Source organism: Sander vitreus, chromosome 21, assembly GCF_031162955.1.
Source record: "Sander vitreus isolate 19-12246 chromosome 21, sanVit1, whole genome shotgun sequence".
In the NCBI taxonomy this organism is placed as follows: domain Eukaryota; kingdom Metazoa; phylum Chordata; class Actinopteri; order Perciformes; family Percidae; genus Sander; species Sander vitreus.
In genome coordinates this window covers 14,402,091-14,425,226 of record NC_135875.1, presented here as the reverse complement: position 1 = coordinate 14,425,226, position 23,136 = coordinate 14,402,091, and the positions used below count along the sequence as shown (strand labels likewise).

The 23,136-nt window shown below is 44.3% G+C and overlaps 1 protein-coding gene across 1 annotated transcript; it reads left to right on the top strand.

Moving 5' to 3' along the window:
• The first annotated feature begins 6,955 nt into the window (after nt 1–6,955).
• prr12a (proline rich 12a) lies at nt 6,956–22,565 on the top strand. The gene is made up of 15 exons (XM_078278909.1): nt 6,956–8,187; nt 9,986–10,143; nt 10,578–10,739; nt 10,999–15,650; nt 16,068–16,295; nt 16,454–17,141; nt 17,396–17,880; nt 18,185–18,301; nt 18,571–18,704; nt 18,947–19,398; nt 19,538–19,657; nt 20,092–20,189; nt 20,697–20,828; nt 21,276–21,371; nt 21,613–22,565. The coding sequence occupies exons 1-15, from the start codon at nt 8,105–8,107 to the stop codon at nt 21,745–21,747; spliced, it is 7,740 nt and encodes a 2,579-aa protein (XP_078135035.1). The 5' UTR covers nt 6,956–8,104; the 3' UTR covers nt 21,748–22,565.
• The last annotated feature ends 571 nt before the right edge of the window (nt 22,566–23,136 follow it).

Below are 23,136 nucleotides of genomic sequence, written 5' to 3'. Positions count from 1 at the left end.
ATCCGGGTCCCACTCTCTCTCCATCCACTCTCCTCTCGCCTCTCCTCCCCCGCCCTACTCCTCCTGGTCATTTTCCTCAAAATACGCTTATCTCTGCATTCACCTCAGCACTGTGGCCACACTGTGGACCCCGTGAGCAGATGCGGACACTTCTCTCACTGTTATAATAAAATACATTTGTAAACATAGCCAGATGCAGCGGATGGGATGCTGCTTGTTAGGGGGAAATGGTGCTGGGGTGCTTTGGCCTGGCTTCTGGCCTTCCAGAATCACTGGTGTCCCACAGGTGGTATTTTGTTTTCAATTTGATTTAATATGAGATGTAAAATTTGAGGTGCAGCATAACTTAGAGGTGTAGGCTATACCTCAGATAATTTAATAGCATACAGTTGTGAAAGAAGCATTGGGATCTTTTGCAATAGCAAAATGAATACTCCATTATCAGTGGGTGAAAGTAACTTAAATGTACTCAAATACTTTACAATTTTGAAGTACTTTTCAGATTCATATTTATCATACAAAACATTTAATTAATGTGTAGAATATGATGCAGTTAAAGATTAAACAGTAGCCTTATGTAATTCAAATGAGCTCCACCTCGACCAGCTGTAACACTAAAACGTTGCTTAATGCATTCATAATAATAAAACAATAATACAATGTATGATACATATAACAATGTGAAAGACCACTGTGCATAATGAGTTTTATTTTACTGATAACACTACTTTTACTTGCAGTAAACATGCAGAAACCTTTCATTGAAACAGAGTAGTTTTACATTATGGCATTACTTTTACTCAAGGATCTGATTTCTTCTTCCACGCCTGTCAATAACAAGTAAAATACTTCATTCATAATAATCTTTTCTCAAGTGCAGATGTATTGACAGCTAAATATACTAATCAATTTAGTAAAAGTATTCATGTTGTTCAATGTTGTTGAGCCAATTCTTTTTGTACTATCGAGCAGTTTAATCTAAAAAAAAAAAAAATAATGTATAAGATGACCATATGTTTTGTACTTAATGTAAAATCGTCATGTAATTTTTTATTTATTTAACAGGGACAATGCTCATTAATCAACAGCAAAGCAACTGTAGATGAGCCAGATTTAGCTCAGCAGGCAAATTTTCATATGTTGTCCCTGGCCAGTTTGAAAATGGCAACCTAAAATAAATTAAAGGTGTAAGCGATGTCACGCGTTTTTTTAGGCTACAACATTTTTTGTCACATACAGCAAACATCTCCACACTGTCTGCTAGCTGACTGTCCCCTGAACACACTGTAAAAAAAAACACGGTCTCTGTAGACAGCCCAGGCTCCACAAACTGCAACAAAAACAAACTGTGCCAACCTGCCCCAAGAAACTACTAACTAACTGACAAGAAGGAGTTGGGGGTGTGGGTGGGGGGGTTAGTGCGTGGAAGCACGGAAGGGAGGGGGAGGGGACGGGTTGAGGAGGAGGGAGGGGCGAGCTAGCCTTGTTTTGTTTGAAAATACTTTGAACGTCAACAAGAAGTAACGTCACCCAACATCGCTTAGAGCACCTTTAAATACAATAAAATCACAATACAGTCAACACACACACAACAACACAACAACATACACAGACCAACATTAAAAACAAAGCATTGCACAACAAGTAATAAACACATCACATCATCATACAACAAGCAACATGACAAAACAAATCTGCAGGCAGGCAGCAAAAGTCAACAGGCAGTCAGCAGTCTAATGTGCACATACAGTAAAATAAAATAAAAATGGAAATATTCAAGTTAAGTAAAGTACCTCAAAACTGTGCATTAACAGGCCTTGAATAAAAGTGCTTAGTTACTTTCAACCACTAATTGCCTAATAGACTATTTTCAAACTGCTTCATTTCATTAGTGTGTGTTCACTTAGTTTTAATGTCTGCTGATAGACTGTTGTCACTGAAGACATATAGGAAAATCACTGTGTAAATAGTAAAATAATGATGGCTGAATTCCATTTAGCTGCTTCAGTTTTAGGCACCTGCTATTGTGCATGCTGGCTCACTGTCACACTGTCATGAGTTACTGGGGCACTTGAATACAACGGAGCCATCGTTAATGTTATTAGTAAGTTAACACCTGTGCTTTTCCTACTATGACAAGTCAAAATGTCTGCTGTGAAAGATGCGTTTACTTACACATTTTCATTGTGGTTCACATAAAAAGCACATATTTTGCATCACCTTCTATGCACATTGTCAGCTTACAAATTTCTGTTTTTGTAAAGGAACTAGGGAATTCTCATGACACATGATGATAACAGCAATGTCCCAGAAAGTCTCAACAGACCATGGGACATTTAAACTTCACTGAAACCCACACTATAAAAATATTTTCTGATGAGCACTGAGCACACCTCCTTAAAAAAGGGTGACCCATTACACCTCCTCCTGGAGAGGAAACTGAAAATACAAGTGTTGGGTGTTGATTTAATGAATTATGCAGAGATGACATTGTTATTAAAAAAAAATAGGGTAAGTAGGACATTTGAATGTATCCTCTGTAAAGTGCTTTGGAAAAATCTCAATTTAAAATGTTGTGTGTGGGCGGATAATTCCCCAAAGCCCATCTTCATCTGTGCCTAGCTGTATGATTTACACGCAGCCAGAAGGATTTGTCTCAAACCATGGGGCAGAAATAGAACTGGAAGCGTACTCATCCTACTATTTTCTTCTGGTTCGTTCTAATGGGACACACTGTGTTGTCTTTTGAAATGAAAGTACTTCAGTGCAATGAAAATAAGTGGGCCTAAATCAGTGCTGTGAATGATAAATCTAGCTACCTTAATGGAAGATGGAAGTCTACATTTAAGACAGATACACTGTAAAATATCCTGCTTTGTTTGGGTTTTCCCACAAGCAGTATTTGAAATAAAATAATTGTGCTAACAAGGGAGTCCAAAAACCAAAGCTGGGGGAAGAAAAAATAGGACAAAACGAGTCTGCCGTTGTTGTGAGGACAAAATGAAGTTTGTCTTATTCATAAACCTGCAAACATACATAGATACCTCAGTTTTCTTTCACAATTGAATGTCTGACACCTAACGTGAATTTTGTCTCTCCAGAGCTTGGTCCTGAACCTCTCCTTCAGCCGACAGCACCAGGACCCACTCTGTCCTCTATAATTACACAAGAGGTTATACTGTAACATCCAGCTTGTGAGTAAATCCCTTTTGGCTTCTAAACACCTTTTCCTCTCATCTTTACTGAGAACAAGGAACTCTGGAAAAACTTCTCTTCCAGGTCCTTTCTCCTGTCTACTCTTTGTGCATTCCCACAATCCCCACACTCATTGCAAGAGCTCAGAATGAAAAAAAGTGACATTAGACTGCTTAGGACAGGTACTAATGTGAGGATTAAGCAGAGATTAACAAACTCTTCTTAATGCTATTACGAGTAGCTATTCCACATAGAAGCCTATGCTTGGCCAGTGGAGAGATTTCTATAGCCAGTACATCTTATAGTTTAGTAAAATAATAAAAATGACTGATATAATAACACGTGATTACCAAAAGAAGACAAAATACTGTGTGTGGTGAATGGACAAGCTTTATATTTATTGTATTTTTGTGCATAAAGATGTTACAGTGCATAGGTAAGCAGTGTTATAGTAGAGTCCATAATGGAGTTATCAGTATCATCACACCCCTCTTCAGTTTTTCAGATGGTTTGATCCAGTACAATAAGCAAGGAAGGGAATGCTGGGAAAGAGGAGGACTTTGATAAAGTGAAGCTGTGGTTTAAAAGAATAAATAAAAAAGTAATGAGACTGTAATATCACAGTTAAAATATGTGACAAAATGTGTGATTCAAATAATCCAAATACAACACAATACAATTTGGCCTCAAAGGTATACTCATCCTACAACAGACAATCTATATACAAATATGTAAAATAAAAACATGGAAGCTCAAACACTTCACAAAGTCAGTAACTTATATATTGTAAATGGAGCAGCTTACCTATAATTTTCAAATAGCCATTTCCATTCCATTCCATTGACAATATCCATTTGTCAACATCCAATTTCCTTTTTTAATTTCATTTTTCTTTCTTTTTCTTTATTTGAGTTGTACATTTTTTTTTTTTCATGTTCTCCTTTAAATTTACTAAAAAGTATCCTCCAAAATATTCAGTATTCATCTCCTACTAACCTCACTGATGTCATTCTTGGTTATCTGCTAGTGAAATCAATAAAGTGATGTGACAAAACGGCAAGAAAAAAAATCCCAAAGAAGTAACACCCCAGTATCAACTGACAATATCTTTGAAAAAATTGTTAATCTGTAATCTGGTTTACAAACACAGTGTTAAATAAATAAACACATTAGAAGTCACCTGAAACTGTGTGGAGGACATATCTCTGAATTTAGTCTGCATGTGCATCAGATGGGATTATTACAGTATAGCCTTATAATAAAGTATTTCAACTCAAACCCTCACAGCTGCTTTTATCTGCATTTGTCAAAGCTCCACTAACACTAATCACAGCTGCACGTGTACAAGCATCCAACGTCTGTTGCTTGTTCATGTAACACGAACCAACAGCCTGGAATGTCCTGATTGTCGGCAAGAGGTCATACATGTGGAAGCCTATTTTAAACCTCAGGTCTATTTTGCTTCTCAAGACATTTATGTTACTGTAAGGGCCCTTTTGTAAATGTTATAACACATAGTCCTATGATGTAGAGTGGATTCACTGAAAGTTGTGAACAAGTATTCTGCATGAACACTAATTAGACTTAATGATCACCCCACAAGCACTATTACATGTTGAGCTCAGATGACAAGTTAATATGAATACACTGGATGTCCCACATATAAGTAATGACTGAGAATGGCCAGTATTTAGATGGAACCCAAACCCAATTAATGAAGCTTCCTTGAGGGCACGAAGTTATACAAGGACACTCTGTACTGGCACTTACACTCACCAATACTGTCACACTGGCTGGAGAAAATGTAAAGTGTGTATTTTTGTATACATGACATTTTCAGCATCTATATTGTACATCATCCCTGTCAGAACTCACCATTTGTCAAAGTCCTCTTTGATAACCTGGCATGGTGCTGGCATACCATCGTGAGAGTCTGGCATTTTGACGGATAAGAGCTGAAGTTTGTGGTGGTGTTTGCTGCAAAAGCTGCGGTCACGTATGGTTACAGATTGTTTACAGAGATAGAGGGAGGGAGGGAGGGAGCATGACACTGAATGTATGTGTGATGAACTCTTAAGGCTCTGACACTGTGAGCTTTTGCCCCTTTCTTTTAGTTTACCTTTGTCTCTGATATTCTTTCCCATTTATGTATATCAACCTATAAAATGAAGGTATTCTTAAATGCTTTCAATCCTGCCCTTTGTCTTACTGTCTTTCTAATGAATATGCAACTAGTAGACCTTTTGAGTCAGGCATTATGCATTACAAAGACCTCATAATGCATCTAAAATACTCACTACGGGGAAGGGCCTTTTCCTGAAAAGAGATCGGAAAGCCTGACTTGTTTTACAGTAAACTGCTTTGTTGGCTTAAGAGGTTGAGAGTTGTAGCATTTGTTACTCCAATAAAATGTTGAATTAGCTTTCAACACGTTGTTAGAAAGGATGCAACGTATAGTCGGAAAATAATCCAGAATGTTGAGGCTTTTTAAAGATAAAAATAAAACCACATGCAGGAAGCATTAGTGATGTTAGTCCCTACAGGAACACACATTTGCTTCTTATTTTGTACATCCAACTCATCTAGTCCTGATTGTGTAGTTACATTAATCTACACAGCATACATTTGTGAATCACTGTGAGGTTTACTTAACTCTGAGTAACTTTCTGTCCCATAGTTCCAAAGATTTTTCATCATACATCATATATATAACGTAATTCATTTACATGCATATAGCTTTTTACTGAAGCCAAAAAGGAATACATTTCTCCAATGCTATTCATCAAAATGTATTATGATTTTTAACATTTTAACTGATAATTGTAGAATGTTCTAGGTGGATGTGTTTTCTCTTCTAAATAGCAATATTTTTTTAATAATATTTAAAGAAGGAAATGACAGCAAATCAGAACAATGATAACATGTTTTATATCCCATTAAACGCATGTATTGTATAATATGATATGCCACTGCCTCATTGTATTCTCTACAATTACAGCTTGTTTATAATGGCACAGGGAAAAGTGACTGATTGGTCAAGTGATGTTAAAGTCACAAGTGTTTTTAATTATTTCCATCGAGGTACCGCTGACATGTCCACTGTGCATGTTATAGATATTATAGGACAAAACATTGTATGAAGAAATACAGGAGATAGCTTGTCTCCAATGTTTTGCACATGACACAGTCAATTTAATTTTACCACTAGGGGGCAACAAACACTCATGTACAAAATGAATTCCTGGACAAATGGGCCTCCAGTGTGTGCATCATTATTACCTGTAAACAAAAGAGATCACATTTACATTCACATCATTATTAACTAGTTTAGATTCCTGCTCACGTATTATAATAATTTTCTAATATTGTCTTGGCTGATGTGTGCAATTGGACATGGTGACAGGTTAATATGATGGTAAAGCCACTTACAGTGTCTCAGGAAATCCTGGTCAAAATATGAAATATGAGCATGAGCAAAAGCATCTCTGTGTCAGCTCCCATTGATTCCTCCTCCTTTATAATAACCATAAAACCCAGTGTGCCATCTGCTGGCGTACAAATCAAGTGCACATGAGGTCTGGCAAGACAGGTTTTCCAAATAATAAAATTAGCAAATAAAAGGCCTAAAATAGGTCTTGCTATCTTTAGGGATGTTTGCATGTGTAAGGGAGCTAATACCCCCTATTTGCATGCCACTGATTAGAGACAAACTGCAGCCTAATTAAGCATCTGACTGGAGGCAGGAAGTGCCACTGTCTCTCAAACAGGCTGCACAATTCGGATGTGAATTTGCAAAGCGACTGCTGAAGGCCTTTATAAATCTGGTTATCACTGGAAATATTTTTGCACTCGAATGCGTCTCAGCCGAACGCGGCGTTTAGTACAAACAGCATTTTTGTTCGTGTAAAATGTAGTTTAAAATAATAATTAGCCTCTAAATAAGATGAAAATCTGAAAAAGCATGCAGGGCTGGTTGGCAGACTGAAGGCCGGTGAATGGAGGTCACCGCAGACACAGAGTGAGTCTCAGCGGTGAGATAGAGAGGGAGAGAGGGAGGACGAACAGCGGCCAGCCGCCTTCAAAAATGGCGTCTCCGGAGGAAAATGAGTAAAAAATATTAAAACGAGGCCTGTTTTCTTTACACTTCCTCGTTCGGTATTTATGTTTTTTCGTACTCTGGTTGTATTTCGCCCGGTTCGAGCAAACTCGTCGTCGCTTTTACTTTAATGGTCAAAGAAAGCAGAAATCAGAGGAGCGAGCATTTAGGGAAATAAAGGCAGCCCTGTTTTATTTTGATGCGTCGTTACTGACAGCTAGCATCTGCTGCTAGCCCACAGCTCTACTCCGGGGGGGTGGGAACGATTTGTATTCAAAGGAAAAAACGATTTTGAAATTGGGGATTTCTTTGCTCTTCTATGGGGAGTGATTGCTACCAACGTGGCCCGTCGATTGCAATCTTTTCTGGTGCTAGCATCGTAGCAAAGACTAGCCCGAAGAAAGGGGAGGAGAGACAGTGAAAAAGGACGCATTCAAATCAAATGTTTATCAGCAATTCGTCCATCACTGGCCAAATCCGCGGCATCTTCATCATGACCATGACTGATTTTGGACTAAATCTGCATTCGTGGAAATGATAAATGTGAAAGGCGTAGGTAAAGGAGAAAGACTGGCTTTTTTGGAGGTGGTTGGATTATAACCCCGTAGACCCCCCTCTTTTTTCATCCAGCTTTCTCCTCCTCCCCTCCATTTCTCTTTCAATATGCTGTTTTCCACTCCTGAGGACTTGCTTATGAAACCGGGGAAAATAGCCTGAAACCGAGAACGGGAAAGACTGGATTTTTTTTGCGTAATCTGCTCTGCGACGTTCTCGTTGCTTTCGTCCTCATCGCACACATTATACACCACATAAATGGATAGAAATTACCCGGGAACAGGATTTGGTGATTTGGGCGCAGGAGCAGGATGGAGTTACGAGAGATCGGCAAAAGCAAGGTATGCATTGGATTCAGACAATGTGCATGCATCATTGGTACTTTGCAGGACACGGTGTGGCCCATGTAAACAAATTGTCGCCATTGGGTTCATATCTAGTGCCATGCCTTGCCATTATGTGCACTGCATTGTCACCCAAACAGTTGCATAGTAATAATATTATAAACAGGAATAGAGCAGTGTGCGTGTCGTGGGGGTGGGCGGGGTGGAGAAAGGAAAGGTTGGGGATATGAATTGAATGTGATTGACAGACGTGGGTTTTAGGTGGACCTGGCGGGGTGGAGGTGGGGGTATGTCTGGAGCATCCATAGGAATTATTGTTCCTTGTGTGCAGGCCTGGACACAGACCCTGATAGATACAATCATTGGATTTATAGCAACTGCGAAGAGTGCAAACGCAGCAAACCCCCTGACAGACATCAACAAGATGAACTGATGCATATAAACCGGGAAGATGCATTTAATGAAACCTGTTTTACATTACATACATACAGAAAACAGGAAATATTTTAGTGGAGGTGGTGCCATACTCAAATACAATTGAGATTGCTAATGCATTTTGCCCAAGCGTGATCTAGATAATTGGTGATGGGTTTTGGATGGTTTATGCTAATTTGCATAATGCAATAACCTGAATATCCCCACTGCATCGAACTTGCATTTTGCTGTTTGTCAAAAAAAACAAGGCCATGGAAAATTTATAAGATGATGAAAATTGCCTGGGATGAGCAAGAAAGCTCTGGCTATCTTTTAGCTTTGCGTTAGCCTGCAAGCTAGCGTTATGTTGCATGGAAGTCAGTTGAGGCCTGTGCTCGCAAGCATCATGCATATTTAGCTGACCATATTTGAGATATTTTGACCCTTAGTTAGCTGCTTTATCAGAGTCGAAAGCCACCATGCTCCAATTGGAAGTGATATTTGGCTAAACAAACCTGGCTAGTTGCTGGTGTTTGCATGCAGCTTAGCATGCATTTGCGTCGACTTGCACCATCCAGTTGTTGGCTACATCAACATAATCAATGATTGCAAACAAATTAATCGTTCGTCTTTGGTATATATTGAAAAAATTTTTTATTTTTTAACGTTACCTATATCTGCACATTGATTACCCATGGTCTTTTTACACATAAAAGACTGGCCTTGCAGTTTGGGCCTAGTCTCTGCATTTCTACCATAGCTGCTGTGCATTGCTGCTAGGTGGTGCTACCAGCAGCACAACTGCTAGCATGTTATCTGGCCAGCTAGGCAGCCACGCATTTCATCTATCTTTTGTAAAGCTAAGTTCTGTAACTGGCAAATCCTCAGCTTTGAATAAGAAGCATATTTAGTTTGTACATTTATAAATTATGTAATGTTTTAGTCTTGTGGGTCCATTTATAATTGCAAATTAACTAACCCGTTATTTTTGCATGACAAATTGCTGGTTTGACAGATTTGCATCTACTCTAATACACTTTGGTGTAATGCCCAAATTTGTAATTCTGTTTGAATATTGATTGAAAACTATTATCTTCAAATATAGATCACACTCCTCAGGACGAGGACATTTTTGTAAACTACTGTTGAGAAGTTACATATGGAGACCAAACAAATTAACAGCCTTGAGTTTACATCTTATGTGTGGATTTTAATTAAAGATCAGTTTGCTTGCATGTCAGATTTTGTGTATTTTAAAAATGACCCAAGCCTAGACAGTTTTTTTTTCTCAAGGGTCACATTTTGGGAACACATTAAGTTTATGTAAATGTGCTCTGAAATTAATGACACCTCACAATTACCAACTCCCCTTTCTCCGTAGTCTTGTATATGGGAGTTCCAGATCATCCCACCCCGAGTCTGAGCTCCTTCACCGACAAGCCTACGCCACCCCTCACCCTCTGCAGGGCTATGCCACCAATCACCACCCAGGGAGCTCTGGCCAAGGCGGGGCTTGGGGAGCAGCTGGACGGAGTTTGGGTGAGATAAATGTCATACCTTCCATGTCACCACCATAAGGGGCCCCAGCAATGAATTATTATGTCTCTCCATGCAGGTCCTGGTAGATTGTCATTGAAAAATGGGCACATTATAGCTCAACTGAGTTGAAGCCCAAGATGTTAAAGCCCATTCATTCTCATACAGTTTAATGATATTTTAAGGGTTGTTTTCAGCATCAGACGTGGATGTACTTATAGTTACACTTGCAACTACTGCCGTCCTGATTTAAATTCTTTGTATGTGCGACAGCAGGCTTGCCAAATGAACTATGATAAATCTAGATCCTTAAATCCTTTTTAGATTATTTTTTACTGACAACATATTACGATTTCATCTACATCTCTGCAATTAGCTGTTATTTGCATTCTTTATCAATTAATCAATTTTCATGGTTCTGTCTTTCCATCCCAAAGGTCTGTCAGGGCTCTTTGACACTGGCCTGCACCATGCCAGCCCCTCTGCCCCCGATGCCTCCGTCATGAATTTGATCTCAGCCCTGGAGTCTCGGGGTCCCCAGCCTCCGCCCTCTGCCTCCTCCCTTCTTTCCCAGTTCCGCACGCCATCCTGGCAGACAGGTGGGGCTGTGTTAGATCTTTCCTCATGTGTTGACATTCAAAAAGGCCCCACAGTCAATATGACATTTGAAGAACCTCCCAATGTTTAGCTGCATTATTATTCTGGTGGTGTTCCATTTAAGCATTTTACTGTACTTGTCAATAGTCATGCTCTAGAATACTTTTAAAAAACTCTTTCTTGCTTTCATTATTTCATAATTGAAATGATAGCTTTATAGATACTGAGTAATTTTCCAATATGTCTTCCTTTTCCTAACAGCGATGCACACACCTGCTCCTCCTGAACTATTCATCTCCGGAGCTCTTCCTGGCTCTGGTTCATTCCCCTCCTCCTCAGCTCTCTCAGCCTATCAGCATCCAGCATCCTTCTCCAGCCGCTCTTTCCCTACAGCCTCCCTTTCCCTCCAGGACACACCCACGTTTAGTCCCACATCCAATGGCCTGCTCTCCCCACATGACCCCCTACTACACATCAAGGCCCCTTCCCAGTCTAGCCTGGGTTTTGATAGACTCCTGTCCTCGCAGGGTGCTGCAGCAGCTGCCTATAGGGGCAGCCAGGATCCCACGAGTGCCACATCAGCCCAGGCGTCCTCTGCCAGGCACCTGCAGTCACACCAGTTCAACCTGCTGTCATCACAGCTCCAGGACCAGTCGTCCCAGCTGTACAATGCATCAGTCTTTTCCTCAGCCCAGCCCCAGCCTCAGTCCCAGTCCCAGTCCAATTCGGCTCAGGAACGGGCTGTTCCCCGGCAGGACAGCGTTATCAAGCACTACCAGCGGCCCACGCCAGCTCAGTCACAGCTCTCGTCCTCTGCTGCCCACTCCCTTCAGCACTACCTCAGCTGTGGAGGGGCGGGGTACCAGCAGATCGCCACCCACCACAGGCATGCTGGCCTTTCCTGCAGCCCACTGGGTGACCAGAGCCCCTCATCTGACCACAAGCCAACCTCTCGCACTGAGCAGTATCGGCCAATCATCCAGCCTCCCTATTCCTCCTCCTCCACGTCTTCTTCCTCAGCTGGGAAAGGTACCAAAAGCAGCTCCAGCAGTGGCTATTCTTCTGCCAGTTCAGCGTCATCCTCAAGAACTCCCCACACGCCCCCTTCTGCTTCCTCTACCTCCTCTTCGTCCTCATCTTCTTCTGCCACCTCTGGGGCTCATCCTTCCAACTCAATCCCCACCTCCAGCTCCAGCGCAGCCCCTTCCAGGCAGCAGCCACCCCCTCAGCCAGCTCCTCCTCCCCCGGCCCCACAGCAGCCCCCTGCCACCTCCACTTCAGCCCCCCAGTCTCTCTCCAAATCTTGCCTCTCAGGCTATGGTTCTCCTGTGCCCCCAGTGAAGACACCCAACTCTGCTCTTACTGGTCAGACCCCACCCCAACAACAGACACAATCATATTCCCCTAATCAGCCCCCTACTTCCCACCTGGCTCAGTCCTACGGAGGCTTTAGTTCACCACAAGCCCAAGACCTGAGCTCAGGTACAGGTGGAAAAGGCTATGGGAGTTTAGGAGGACGAAGCCAGTCATACCCCACTGATATATATGGAGCTGACTCCGCTTATGGATCACTTCCATCCTCTCTGGGTGGAGCTGGAAGCCCATCATTAGGCTACGGAGCCCCAGGTCACTCCCCTGCCCTTTTAAGGTCAAGTGGTTCATCAGGCAGTGGAGCATCTGGGGGAGGAAGCAGTAGCGGCGCAGGAAATGGGAACTCTGGGTCAGGAGGAGGAGGGGGAAATAGTATGACCAATGAGAGAGGTGGAGGTGGTAGTGGTGGAGGGTCTTATCATATTCCAGACTCTAGCCCCTCTCCATCAGGCAACTCGGGCATCATCCGTCCAGGGTTGCACTCCCCAGCGCCCAGCTGCCCCACACAATCTCCAGGAGGTCCAGGCTCTAATAAATATATTTCTTCAGTTCTCTCCCCCACCTTCCTAGCCTCTCCACAGGGTTACCCTGACACTAGAGGCCCCAGCTCCCAACCTCAGTCCTATCATTCCACCTCTTCCAAAACAAAGGACGCTTCCATGCTAGGAGTGGGCTCTCAGAGATCCCAAGAGGAAGTAGATGACGACGACGAGTTCTTGATCCAGCACCTGCTGCAGGCACAAGCAAGTCCCGCTCCCCAGGCTGCTCATCACCATCCTCAACAACAACCCCAACAGACATCCCAACAAACACAGCCTCAGTCCCAATCAGTGCCCCCAACCACTGATTCAGGCAAAGGGCTGAGCTATGACATGGATAAGAGCTCTGAGGAGAGGTACCACCCCCAGAGTGTCATACGTACCCACAGTGCCACATCTACTGGTAATGCAGGGTCTGGAGCGTCCATCTCAGGGCTGGAAAACCAGCTGGAGATGTCACTAAAGAAGCAACAACATCAACAACAACAACAACAACACCATCATCAACAACAGCAGCAGCAAAGGAACGAGAGGTCTGTTGGAAGCAGCAGGGGCAGTGGAGGAAGAGGCAGCGCTGAACAAGTACACTCCCATCTCCATCACCATGACAACCTAGGCTCGGTTGTCCACTATGGGCGGGGTGACCCGTACAGTCAACACTCCCTTGCTCCCCAACACTCCTCACATGGTCAGCATGTGTCCTCGCACTCACAGATACCGTCCCACACTCAAATGGAGCTCCAAAAGAAGCCACAGGAGCGTGCTGAAATCCCTTATCCTCGGAAAACACCGGAAGTCCAGCAACAGCATTCACAGTCTCAAGCTGCTGCCTCCCTCATGGACTCTCCCACTGATCAATCGCGTCAGCCACCACATCTGCTACAGTCAGTGCTGTCCCACACCACCCGCAACAAACTTGAGCCTCATCAACAGCACCACAAGATGGACTCTCACCAACAACATCAACAACAGCACCACAAAATGGACTCTCATCGGCAACATCAGCAACACCCAAAAATGGACTCCCACCCTCAGCATCAACAGCACCATAAAATAGACTCTCATCCCCAACAGCAGCAGCACTCTATTAGCCAACAGCAAGCTGTAATGGAAAGTGGTGGGACACTTGGCTCAAGTAAACACCAGGCTCAGTCTCAGTCCCAAACCACCCAGCTCCAGCTTCAACTCCAGTCCCAGGCTTTGGAGGTGGCAGCGGCTCACTACAACCACGGGCCCCCTCCACATCAGCATGAGCAGAGCCAGGTTAAACAACGGTCAGTGGTGTCTTCTTTGGACATGCTGGAGCGCTCCCTTTCTCAGACCTCCAGCACAGATGTAGCTGTTGCAGAGGACAGACGCGGTGGAGCAGGCAGTGGGGGAAGGAGTGGAGGTAGCAGTGAGCGCCACAGACAGCAGCAGGAGCAGCAGCAGCAGAGGCAGCACCCATCCCACCATCACTCACAGCAACACTCAGCCTCTGAGCTCCACTCCTTCCTCTCGGAGCCCGATATCGGCTTATCCACCCCGCCTCACATGCACCACCTTTCTCAGCACCACCCGCAGCAGCAACAGCAGCACCCCAGCTCTCAACACCAACAAACCCACTCTCACCACCCTCACTCTCAGCAGCCCCCACACCCTCACCACATACCCCCGCCATCTGCCTCAGCCCACTCCCAGCCTCAGCCTGACCCACAGCAGCCACTCTCATCCCAGCTCACCCCTCAGCAGAGCCAGCTGGACCAACAGCGCTCCGAGCAGCACCAGTTTGACACAGTCAGTCCAGTGGAGAAAGCCGACCAGAATCAACAAAGTAACCGCTTTGTACCCCTAACTTCCATCTGCTTCCCAGACTCCCTTCTTCAGGATGAGGACCGCTCCTTTTTCCCAGGAATGGAAGACATGTTTTGTGCAGAGGACTACAAGTCAAGCTGTGCTGGAGGTGCAGGACCAGGACAGGAAGAGATGAATGAAAGCCACACTGGGCAAGAGGGAATGGATTCCATGAAAGGTGGACAGGGTGGAGGTGGAGCAGGGGGAAGTAGTGGAGGTAGCTATGACATAATGGGTCACCATGGTGGAGATCAAGGTTATGAACCTTACTGTCATGGTCTGGAAGAACCCAGCAACAACACCATGACTCTGGATCTAGACTCCCTTAAAACCCACGAGCTCCCATCCACTGTGAACACTGAACAGCTAGGATTGATTCAGTCCCAGGCTCCAGCTATGGGCATGGGCTCCAATACTGCTGCTCCCAACAACTCTGGAGCTAAACTGTCTTCTGGGCCTGGAGGAACTAGCCAAGGAGCTGGTTCTGGAGGCCTCCAATCTCCCATTTTCTGCTCATCACGTCCCAAGAAACTTCTCAAGTCCAGCTCTTTCCACCTGTTAAAGGAGCGCCGGGACCCCAACACACTGCCTAAGAAAAGTTATGCTCAAGAATATGAGTTTGAAGATGATGAGGATAAAGCTGACCAGCCAGCTGACATCCGGTTGAACAGTCGGAGGCTCCCGGACCTATTGCCAGACTTGGTGTCGAGCTGCAGAAAGGGAGGAGGAGGAAGTGGCTCTCTCAGCCCTCTAATGAGTGACATTGACTTTTACCACTCCTCTGGCTACTCCACTATGGGTTCACACTCTCTTCTGCCTCAGGATGGACCCAAGAAGAGGGGCCGAAAGCCCACTAGACCCAAGAGAGACGGTCCCCCTAGGCCAAGAGGCAGGCCTCGCATTCGCCCGATGCCTGAGCCCTACACTCCACGAGGGATGATGGGGGAGATGGGTGGAACACCAACAGGAGGGGGATTTAGTGTGGAGGGACGAGGTAGGGGTAGGGGCCGTGGAAGCCGAGGTAGAGGACAAAGGAGGGAGGATATGTACATGGAAATTAGTGGGAAGGAGCAGGATCAGATGCACCACCATCACCTCCATCAGCAGCAGCCACAGCAGCTCCATCACCAGCCCCAACAGCAGCTACACGAGCCAATTCCTCCTCTGAAGGTCAGTGACATTTAGTCTAGAAATGGCTTGTCATTTATGCACAACAAATGCTAGTTATTCAAGCTTGACATGATGCCTTGGGTATCCTTTGCAAAAACACAGATACAACAAGAGGTTTACATATGAGCCCTTTCTTTGAATTAGCAGATCTACTTGTGTGGTGGAAAGGAGAGTCTACCAATGCCTGCAGTTTTTGTAGTTTGTGTTACCTATGCACGTGTGCCTGCTGAGGGTCTTTATTTTTTTCTGTCTCCGTTTCTAACTCTTACTCTACTTTCTCACTCTTATTTTATTTTCAAAATAATCATATTTAAATTCTAATATTTGAAATTAAGTTCCCCTACTGGTTTCCTAGTCTAGTAGTTTTTTATTTTTTTTATTTTAAATCTTACGTTTTTTTCCTTTCATTCATTTTAGATCAAGCTACCAATTGGTACCCTGTCCTCATCCGATGCCTTGCTGAGGACGGACTCCTTGTCTGGCACGGACCCTGCTTTGTCGGACGGCTCAGTGGGCTCCGCTCCCTCACTTGGTTTAAGTCCTGGACCCCCCTGCAGCACTGAAAGCAACAGATGTCAGGACAAGAACAAGCAGAAAAACCAGATGATGAGTGAAGGAGTGGATGACGAGGGGCTGGAGGAAAGGGTAAGAGCTACATGATTATTATTATAAGTTCAGAAAAAAATGCTAAAAAAATTGCATCAAGTTGAATTTTAAACCGATTGTATTCAAGTTTATTGCATTGTAATTGTTGAGTTCACTACTTCAGTGGTGGTAAGTCTCTCTTTTGTTTTTACTTCTAGGGCGATGAGAAGGACTCTGAGTCCAAGGCTGGCTTCGTCGCTTCATTCTTAGACTTCCTCAAGACAGGGAAGAGACCTCCAGGCTTGGACATCTCACCCGGAATGGAACCTGACAATGGTGAGACCTCACCCTGTAAATCGGGAGGTTTGCGCCCGCTGTCTCCCGCACCTCCTCCTCCACCACCACCACCTCCATTCGGGGACAGCGAGGGGAATGGGGGTCTGGCTCTGGGCAACTGCCCCAGCCCCAAGCGCTTGGAAGATGAGCTGAAGAGAAACCTGGAGACCTTGCCTTCATTCTCCTCTGATGAGGAGGACTCTGTTGGAAAGAACCAGGACCTCCAGAAGAGCATCTCCTCAGCCATTTCTGCTCTGTATGACACTCCTCAGCTAACCTCTAACATCCAAACCCCGCTACCTCCTTCCCCTCCCCAGCCTCAGGCTACCCAGTCCCCACTTACTCCCACACTGCAGCCCCCCACGCTTAGCCCACAGCCTCCCATGCATACGCCTCACGTCCTGCCCCAATCCAACGAACCTGATGTCCTCCAGCCAGAAGATAGAGACATGGATGAGAACAAAGAGGAGGAAAATGAGGAGGAGAGGAGCATAGGAGCAGATGAAGAGAGTGACATGACAGAGGAGAGAGAGCCGCAGCTGGAAACCCTGGGTACCCCCAATCTCGATGGTAAGGCTCAGAGTTAGCTTTTTATTCCTCATGTGCCATTTTCTTACACATTGGTTTTTCTACAGCTCAGCTTAAGAAAATGTTTCATTTCCCCCTCAGACTGAGCTATTGCTGTGTTTTTTGTCTAATAAAATGTCCTCATTATGTATTTGTTAAAACATTAATCTGATTCAATTTTGTGGCCGTATTAACATTGTGGTAAATTGACATGTAAAATTGACCTTAACCTCAATCTTGCCCTTCTTTCCTTCCAGCGCCCCTCCCTGAGATTCCTCCAGAGCCAGAAGCTCCTGAACCTCCCTCTGTCCCTCCATCTCCTGCCTCGTCCTCCTCTCCTTCTCACTCCCCCCTCCCTCCCCTCTCACTCCCCTCACCCCTGCCTCCACCAGAGGAACAACAGGAGAATTCCCAGCCTCCAAGCCCCGTCGCTCCCACATCCCCCTCTCCGCCACCTCCCCCATCCGCCACTCTCCCTCAGCCTGCCACTCCGCCTCCTCCGACTTCCCCTCCTCCTCCATCCTCAGTTCAGAAGGAGTCTCCCATGCCATCTCCAGAGTCCCCCGCCTCTCCCGAAGAGCCCCCCGCTCCTAAGATCACCTCACTGCACCTTGCCCAGAAGCAAGAAGATGCTGCCATCGCTGGAGAGAGTGAGGAGGATGAGAGCGAGAGTGGAGGCGAGGGCATCTTTAGAGAAAGGGACGAGTTTGTGGTACGGGTGGAAGACATTCGAACTCTCAAGGTATTTGCAGGAAGTGTGTGTTGTTTTCCAAAAAATGGGGGGAAAAAAAGTTGCTTGCTTTCTAGTGAAGGGGCAACAAACTGAATAAATTATTTTAACTATTCAACAAATCCGTACGCTGATACGTAGGTGTCAGTACAGGCAGAAAATAGTGGAATCCAAGAAATTGTTAAAGACAAGGAAAACAGCATTAGGGAAAATCACCTTTTTAATGAGTAAAATAACTTGAAAGTTAAATACCTCAGTAGCTGCTAAATTTTGAAGACATTTTATAAGTAACTGTGTGTCATGTGTTTGTGTACAGCTGGCCCTGCAGACGGGCCGTGAGCCTCCACCCATCTGGAGGGTGCAGAAAGCCCTGCTGCAAAAGTTCAGCCCAGAGATCAAAGATGGACAAAGACAGTTCTGCGCCACAAGCAACGTGAGTTCCCCCACAGGCCCTCAGTCATCTAACCACATCTGCAAACAGTTGACACTTTTCACAGTCCCTGCTACATCCTATATGACGGAAATACTGTAGTATAATGTAGGTTGCTACATTGCTAGCTGAAATGCATGTTGATAGATAGATAGATAGATAGATAGATAGATAGATTGATTCTCACAGACCATATTGTCACCGTGTCATCAGTCAAATTAATGCCACTGAAAGTTGTGCTGTTGTGTAATTTAATTCTGTTTCTGGCACAGTATCTTGGCTACTTCGGAGATGCCAAGAGGCGATACCAGCGAATCTATGTCAAGTTTCTGGAGAATGTCAACAAGAAGGACTATGTCAGAGTCTGCTCTCGGAGACCTTGGCGCAGAGCCACACCTGCTCTAAGGTACCAATATTTTTCATAAAATGAAAATCCAGTTCATAATGAATTAAGACTTGCTAGATTTAGTTTGCTTAAAATCACTATGCCCAGATCAGGGAATACCAGTGGCCCAACTGACAGCTGTGGTAGTTGACTTGATTTACCATGATTTCACCTGTAGTCATGAACTTTGTGTTGTGGTGGAGTAAGTTACTTTGCTGACTGTGTGTGTGTGTATTTTCTGTGCCTTTCTTCGTGTATCACAGACGCCAGCCCCTCCCCAGAATGGCTTCCCCTCCTGCCACCCAGGTGCCACCAAAAGTAGAGAAAGAGGAGAGAGTGGCTCCGCCAGTCCAGCGTGAACAGAGGGAGAAAACAAGAACCACAACAACAAAAGAGCAACGGGAGAAGGAGGTTCCAGCTGCAGTGCCCAAAGCAAAGGAGAAAGAGAGGGAGCTTGAGAAGGAGAGGGAGAAGCGAGTACAGCCGCAGCAGGACAAGGTGGAGAAACGTACTGCGGCAGCAGAGCGAGGTAGAGCGAAGGAGGAGAAGAAAGCAGTGGAGAGGAAGGAGAAGGAAAAGGCTGAGCGCCCACCCAAGTCCAAGCCAGCCAAAGTGAAGGCGGAGCCACCGCCCAAGAAGAGGAAGAAGTGGCTGAAGGAAATCCCTTCATCATCCGACTCAGACTCATCGGAGGAGGCAGCTAGTGAGAATGAAAGTGAGATGGTATTTTGGTTCTTTGTGCTCCCATTTTGCCAATAGAAGTCATTTTAATGGAGTTACAAAGCAGTTTTTTTTTTTTTATGTTGCGTACCATGGTAGAAGGTTGGTTTAAACTCTTTTTCCCGTCCGCCCAGTGCCAGTGAAAGGCGGGGTGAACAACCGTGCCATGAGGGAGATGTTCAGGAGCTACGTGGAGATGCTGGTCAGCACAGCCCTGGACCCCGACATGATCCAAGCCCTGGAGGACACTGACGGTGAGAACCGCACACACAGCCTCCTCAGCAATTACAATAACAATTAAAGCCTCCTTTTTAAAAACTACTGAAATGTAGGAGACAGAAAACGAGTGAGAAGCTCCGATGCAGCCTGTCTGGTAGCACGTTTTCTGCAGATTAGATAAAATAATGGAATTTTCTTCAAGTTGCTTCAATTCGTGTGCAGTGTGGGCAGGTTGAATAAACGTCACCACTGACAAGTAGCAGCTGCCAAGTTTCAGTTCAAGCCATCCAGCGGGACAAACGGATCTTACGATAGTAAGCTAGTGTTTTTTGGAATCCTAATAAACAAGGTGTGGCAGGATGAAGGAAAGCCCCGGGAATGCTCATGAATCTGCCCTTGGTATTTAAATGACTTGCAGCTAAATGAATGACGACTAATAAAACATCCTGTCATCCTGATTGCCCACCAGATGAGCTGTACCTCCCACCGATGAGGAAGATTGACAGCATCCTCAGCGAGCAGAAGAGGAGGTTGTTGAGGAGAGTCGGCATGAGCTCTCAGCACCAGGTAATCTGTCCTGAATGTACACACACTCTCTCTCTCTCTCTGGAATTTGTGACTGAAATCATGTAATGGTGGTTTCAGTGCTGAAACAAGCAGTAGAGAAATTAGTAAGTCAATTAACGGACAGTTAATTTACAATAAATGACTAATCAATTTTAGTCATCTATCATACAAAAATGTCTGTTTCCAGCTTGTCAGGCGTGAGAATCCACTGCTTTCTTAAGGCTCTGACACACCACGCCGACGGCCGACCGTCGGCAGATAGGCAGTCGGACTGATCAGTTGGCTCCCGTCTCTCAAAAAAGTGCCTCGGAACACACCGAAGCGACGGCGACTTGAGCGTACGTTCTGCGCGACACGTAAAACGTCTCCATAACAGCAGGCGGCGTTAATCTGTATTGTCGAAAATGACGGACCATCTCTCTCGACCTAGTAAACACAAAGTACAAAAATCTCTTAAGATATCTTGTTGTCCGTCTCTGACCTTTTCTTATGTCTCTCCCCTGACAGGAGATCCTGCATGCTTACCCCCAGATCATTGTAGACCCCCTGGACTCAGGAGTGGTGAGAGTGCGGCTCAGCGGGGATGCTTACAACCGCAAGACCCTCAACAGAGTCAAAAAGTCCCTGCCTAAACCACAGGTAGGTGTTAGGAGTGTCTGTAAATCCTTAATAGATTTTTGCAATGTATTTTAAAGAAACTGTTATGATCAAAAAATATGCCTCCACTAAGGAATATCCTTAGGTCATTCATCAACGGGACCTCTTTGGGTCCTAGTAGGAGATTTTTAGCCTATAACCAGGGGAAATTTTTATTTATTTTTTATTTTTTTTCTGGGTGACACTGAAACCACGGCAGCATCCACAACATTTACCATTTACAGTAAAAAGCTCGGCAGTGAAGGGCGAGTGACGATGGATCACTGAGAAACAGTAGCAGCTTCCCCTCTAACACATGCTGCGAGTTTCCTCTTTCACTCTTTCTTACATGGAACTGTGAGAATAATAATTCGCTGCAGCTTTATATTTTTCTGTTGTATTTAATTTGTTAAAATTGATCTTAATCTGATTTCCTTTATTTATTTCTAGGACCTTAAACTGTCATCGGACACGTATCGGATCTACAGTCTCTTCCACTCCCTGCATCACTATAAATACCACACCTTCTTACAGTGCAAGAAAGAGGTAAGCAAGCATGTTTCTGGTATCGGTATGCGCTCCAGTCATCTTTTGTCAAGATTTTATAATTTTGGAGTTGTAAGCTGTCACTACAAACATGCTCAATATAACTCCTCAAATATACTGTGAGGTAAAGCACAAATTTTATAGGCGAAAAAGAATGCCTATGCATGCTGGCTCTGTGTAGTCTAAGACACTGGTTTGAGTTTTGGCGTCACAATTGTCTGTTTCCGTCGCACTTTTCCAGACCAACACCATTGAGCAGGCAGCTGAGGACCCGGGCCAAGAGGAAGTGGTGCAGCAGTGCATGGCCAACCAGAGCTGGCTGGACACTCTCTTCAGCTCCTTCATCGAGCTGCTCACGCTCAGCACCAAAGCCTGAGTCCACCACAAAAATAAATAAATAAAGAGAGAGAGAGAGAGAGAGAAAATGGATTGACACAAAAGGATTTAAAAAAAATAAATAAAAAATAAACTAATCAAAATGAAGATACAAAAACAGAAAGAAATGGATCCTACTGTACAGCCCCCTGACCCTCTCAGAATCTTAAAGATCTGAGGATGAATTTTTAAGGCCCTTGACGAACCTAAGGGGGTCTGTTGATGTGACCTCGGACACTGGCGTCTGTCCTTTTTATTGTTGTTTATCACAGACTAAAGAATTGTCTTACTTTGTGAGAAGGGGGGACCCCACCGGAGCAGGGGTCACTGGCGGGGTCAAGAGGGAATTGACCGTTGGTGAAAAGGGAGCGACGCGAACCGGAAGGACAAAGAGGAGGAGCCGTCACGCCAAGTCAACGGAGGAGCCTCTGAGATCTTGTAAACTGTGCGTCATGAAGACAATAGTTGAAAAGAGAAACTATTACCACTTAGTTTTTACATAAATTATTTTTTTGAAGACTAACATCAGCTGTTGGCTTTTGAAAAGAGTGGAAGAGGGTGGGAATGCTTTTTAAACTGCGTGTAGTGTGCCGTGAGCAGCGTGAACATGGATAGAAACATAAGATGTGTTTATAAACGTGCTCTCTCTCTCTCTCTCTCTCTCTCCCTCTCTCTCCCTCTCTTCCCCCCCCCCTGCGCTATGTGAAGGGCAGCACCAGTCAGCTGTGTGATAATATATAAACACATTTTTATTATTTATATGAGGAGGTTTTTAACTTAAACTCTCACAAGCGCTGGATTGCTGCCCTAACATTTAAACTTTTTATTTTCCACAGGATCAGCATACAGTCGTAACCCACATATCCAAGCCGTCTTTCCCTCTATACAAAAGAACAGACGACGAGACAGAAATATTGTATCAAATACAGTGGGTGTAAAATAACAGGGGAAAAGGTAAGAAAAGAAAAAAAGAAGAGAATGGGGAGAATCTATTTGAAACTTAACATTGTTGTGCTTCAGTTCAATCATCAGTCATGCAGGTGCAAAGAAAAAGAAGTAAACTATCCATTTCCCATGTGGGAGGAAGGAGTATAAATAAGTAATATTTAAAGAGGAAATAGTCATTTCATTTTATCATTTGATGTTTGTGCATACTATGACTTATTTTGAAAACAATCTAATTTTCCATAAAAAAGGAAAAAAGGTGTGTAAATATTGTACAGTTCTTGATGAAATTCTTTGTCCTTCTGTACATTAACTCCTGTATTTGAGAAACAAATAAAATCTGCAAAGAACAAAGTGTGTGCGTGCGCGCGCGTGCGCGTTCTCTGTACTCGAACTAAAGTTTTAAGACATGCACCCTACTAACATAATTTGGGACATCACATCT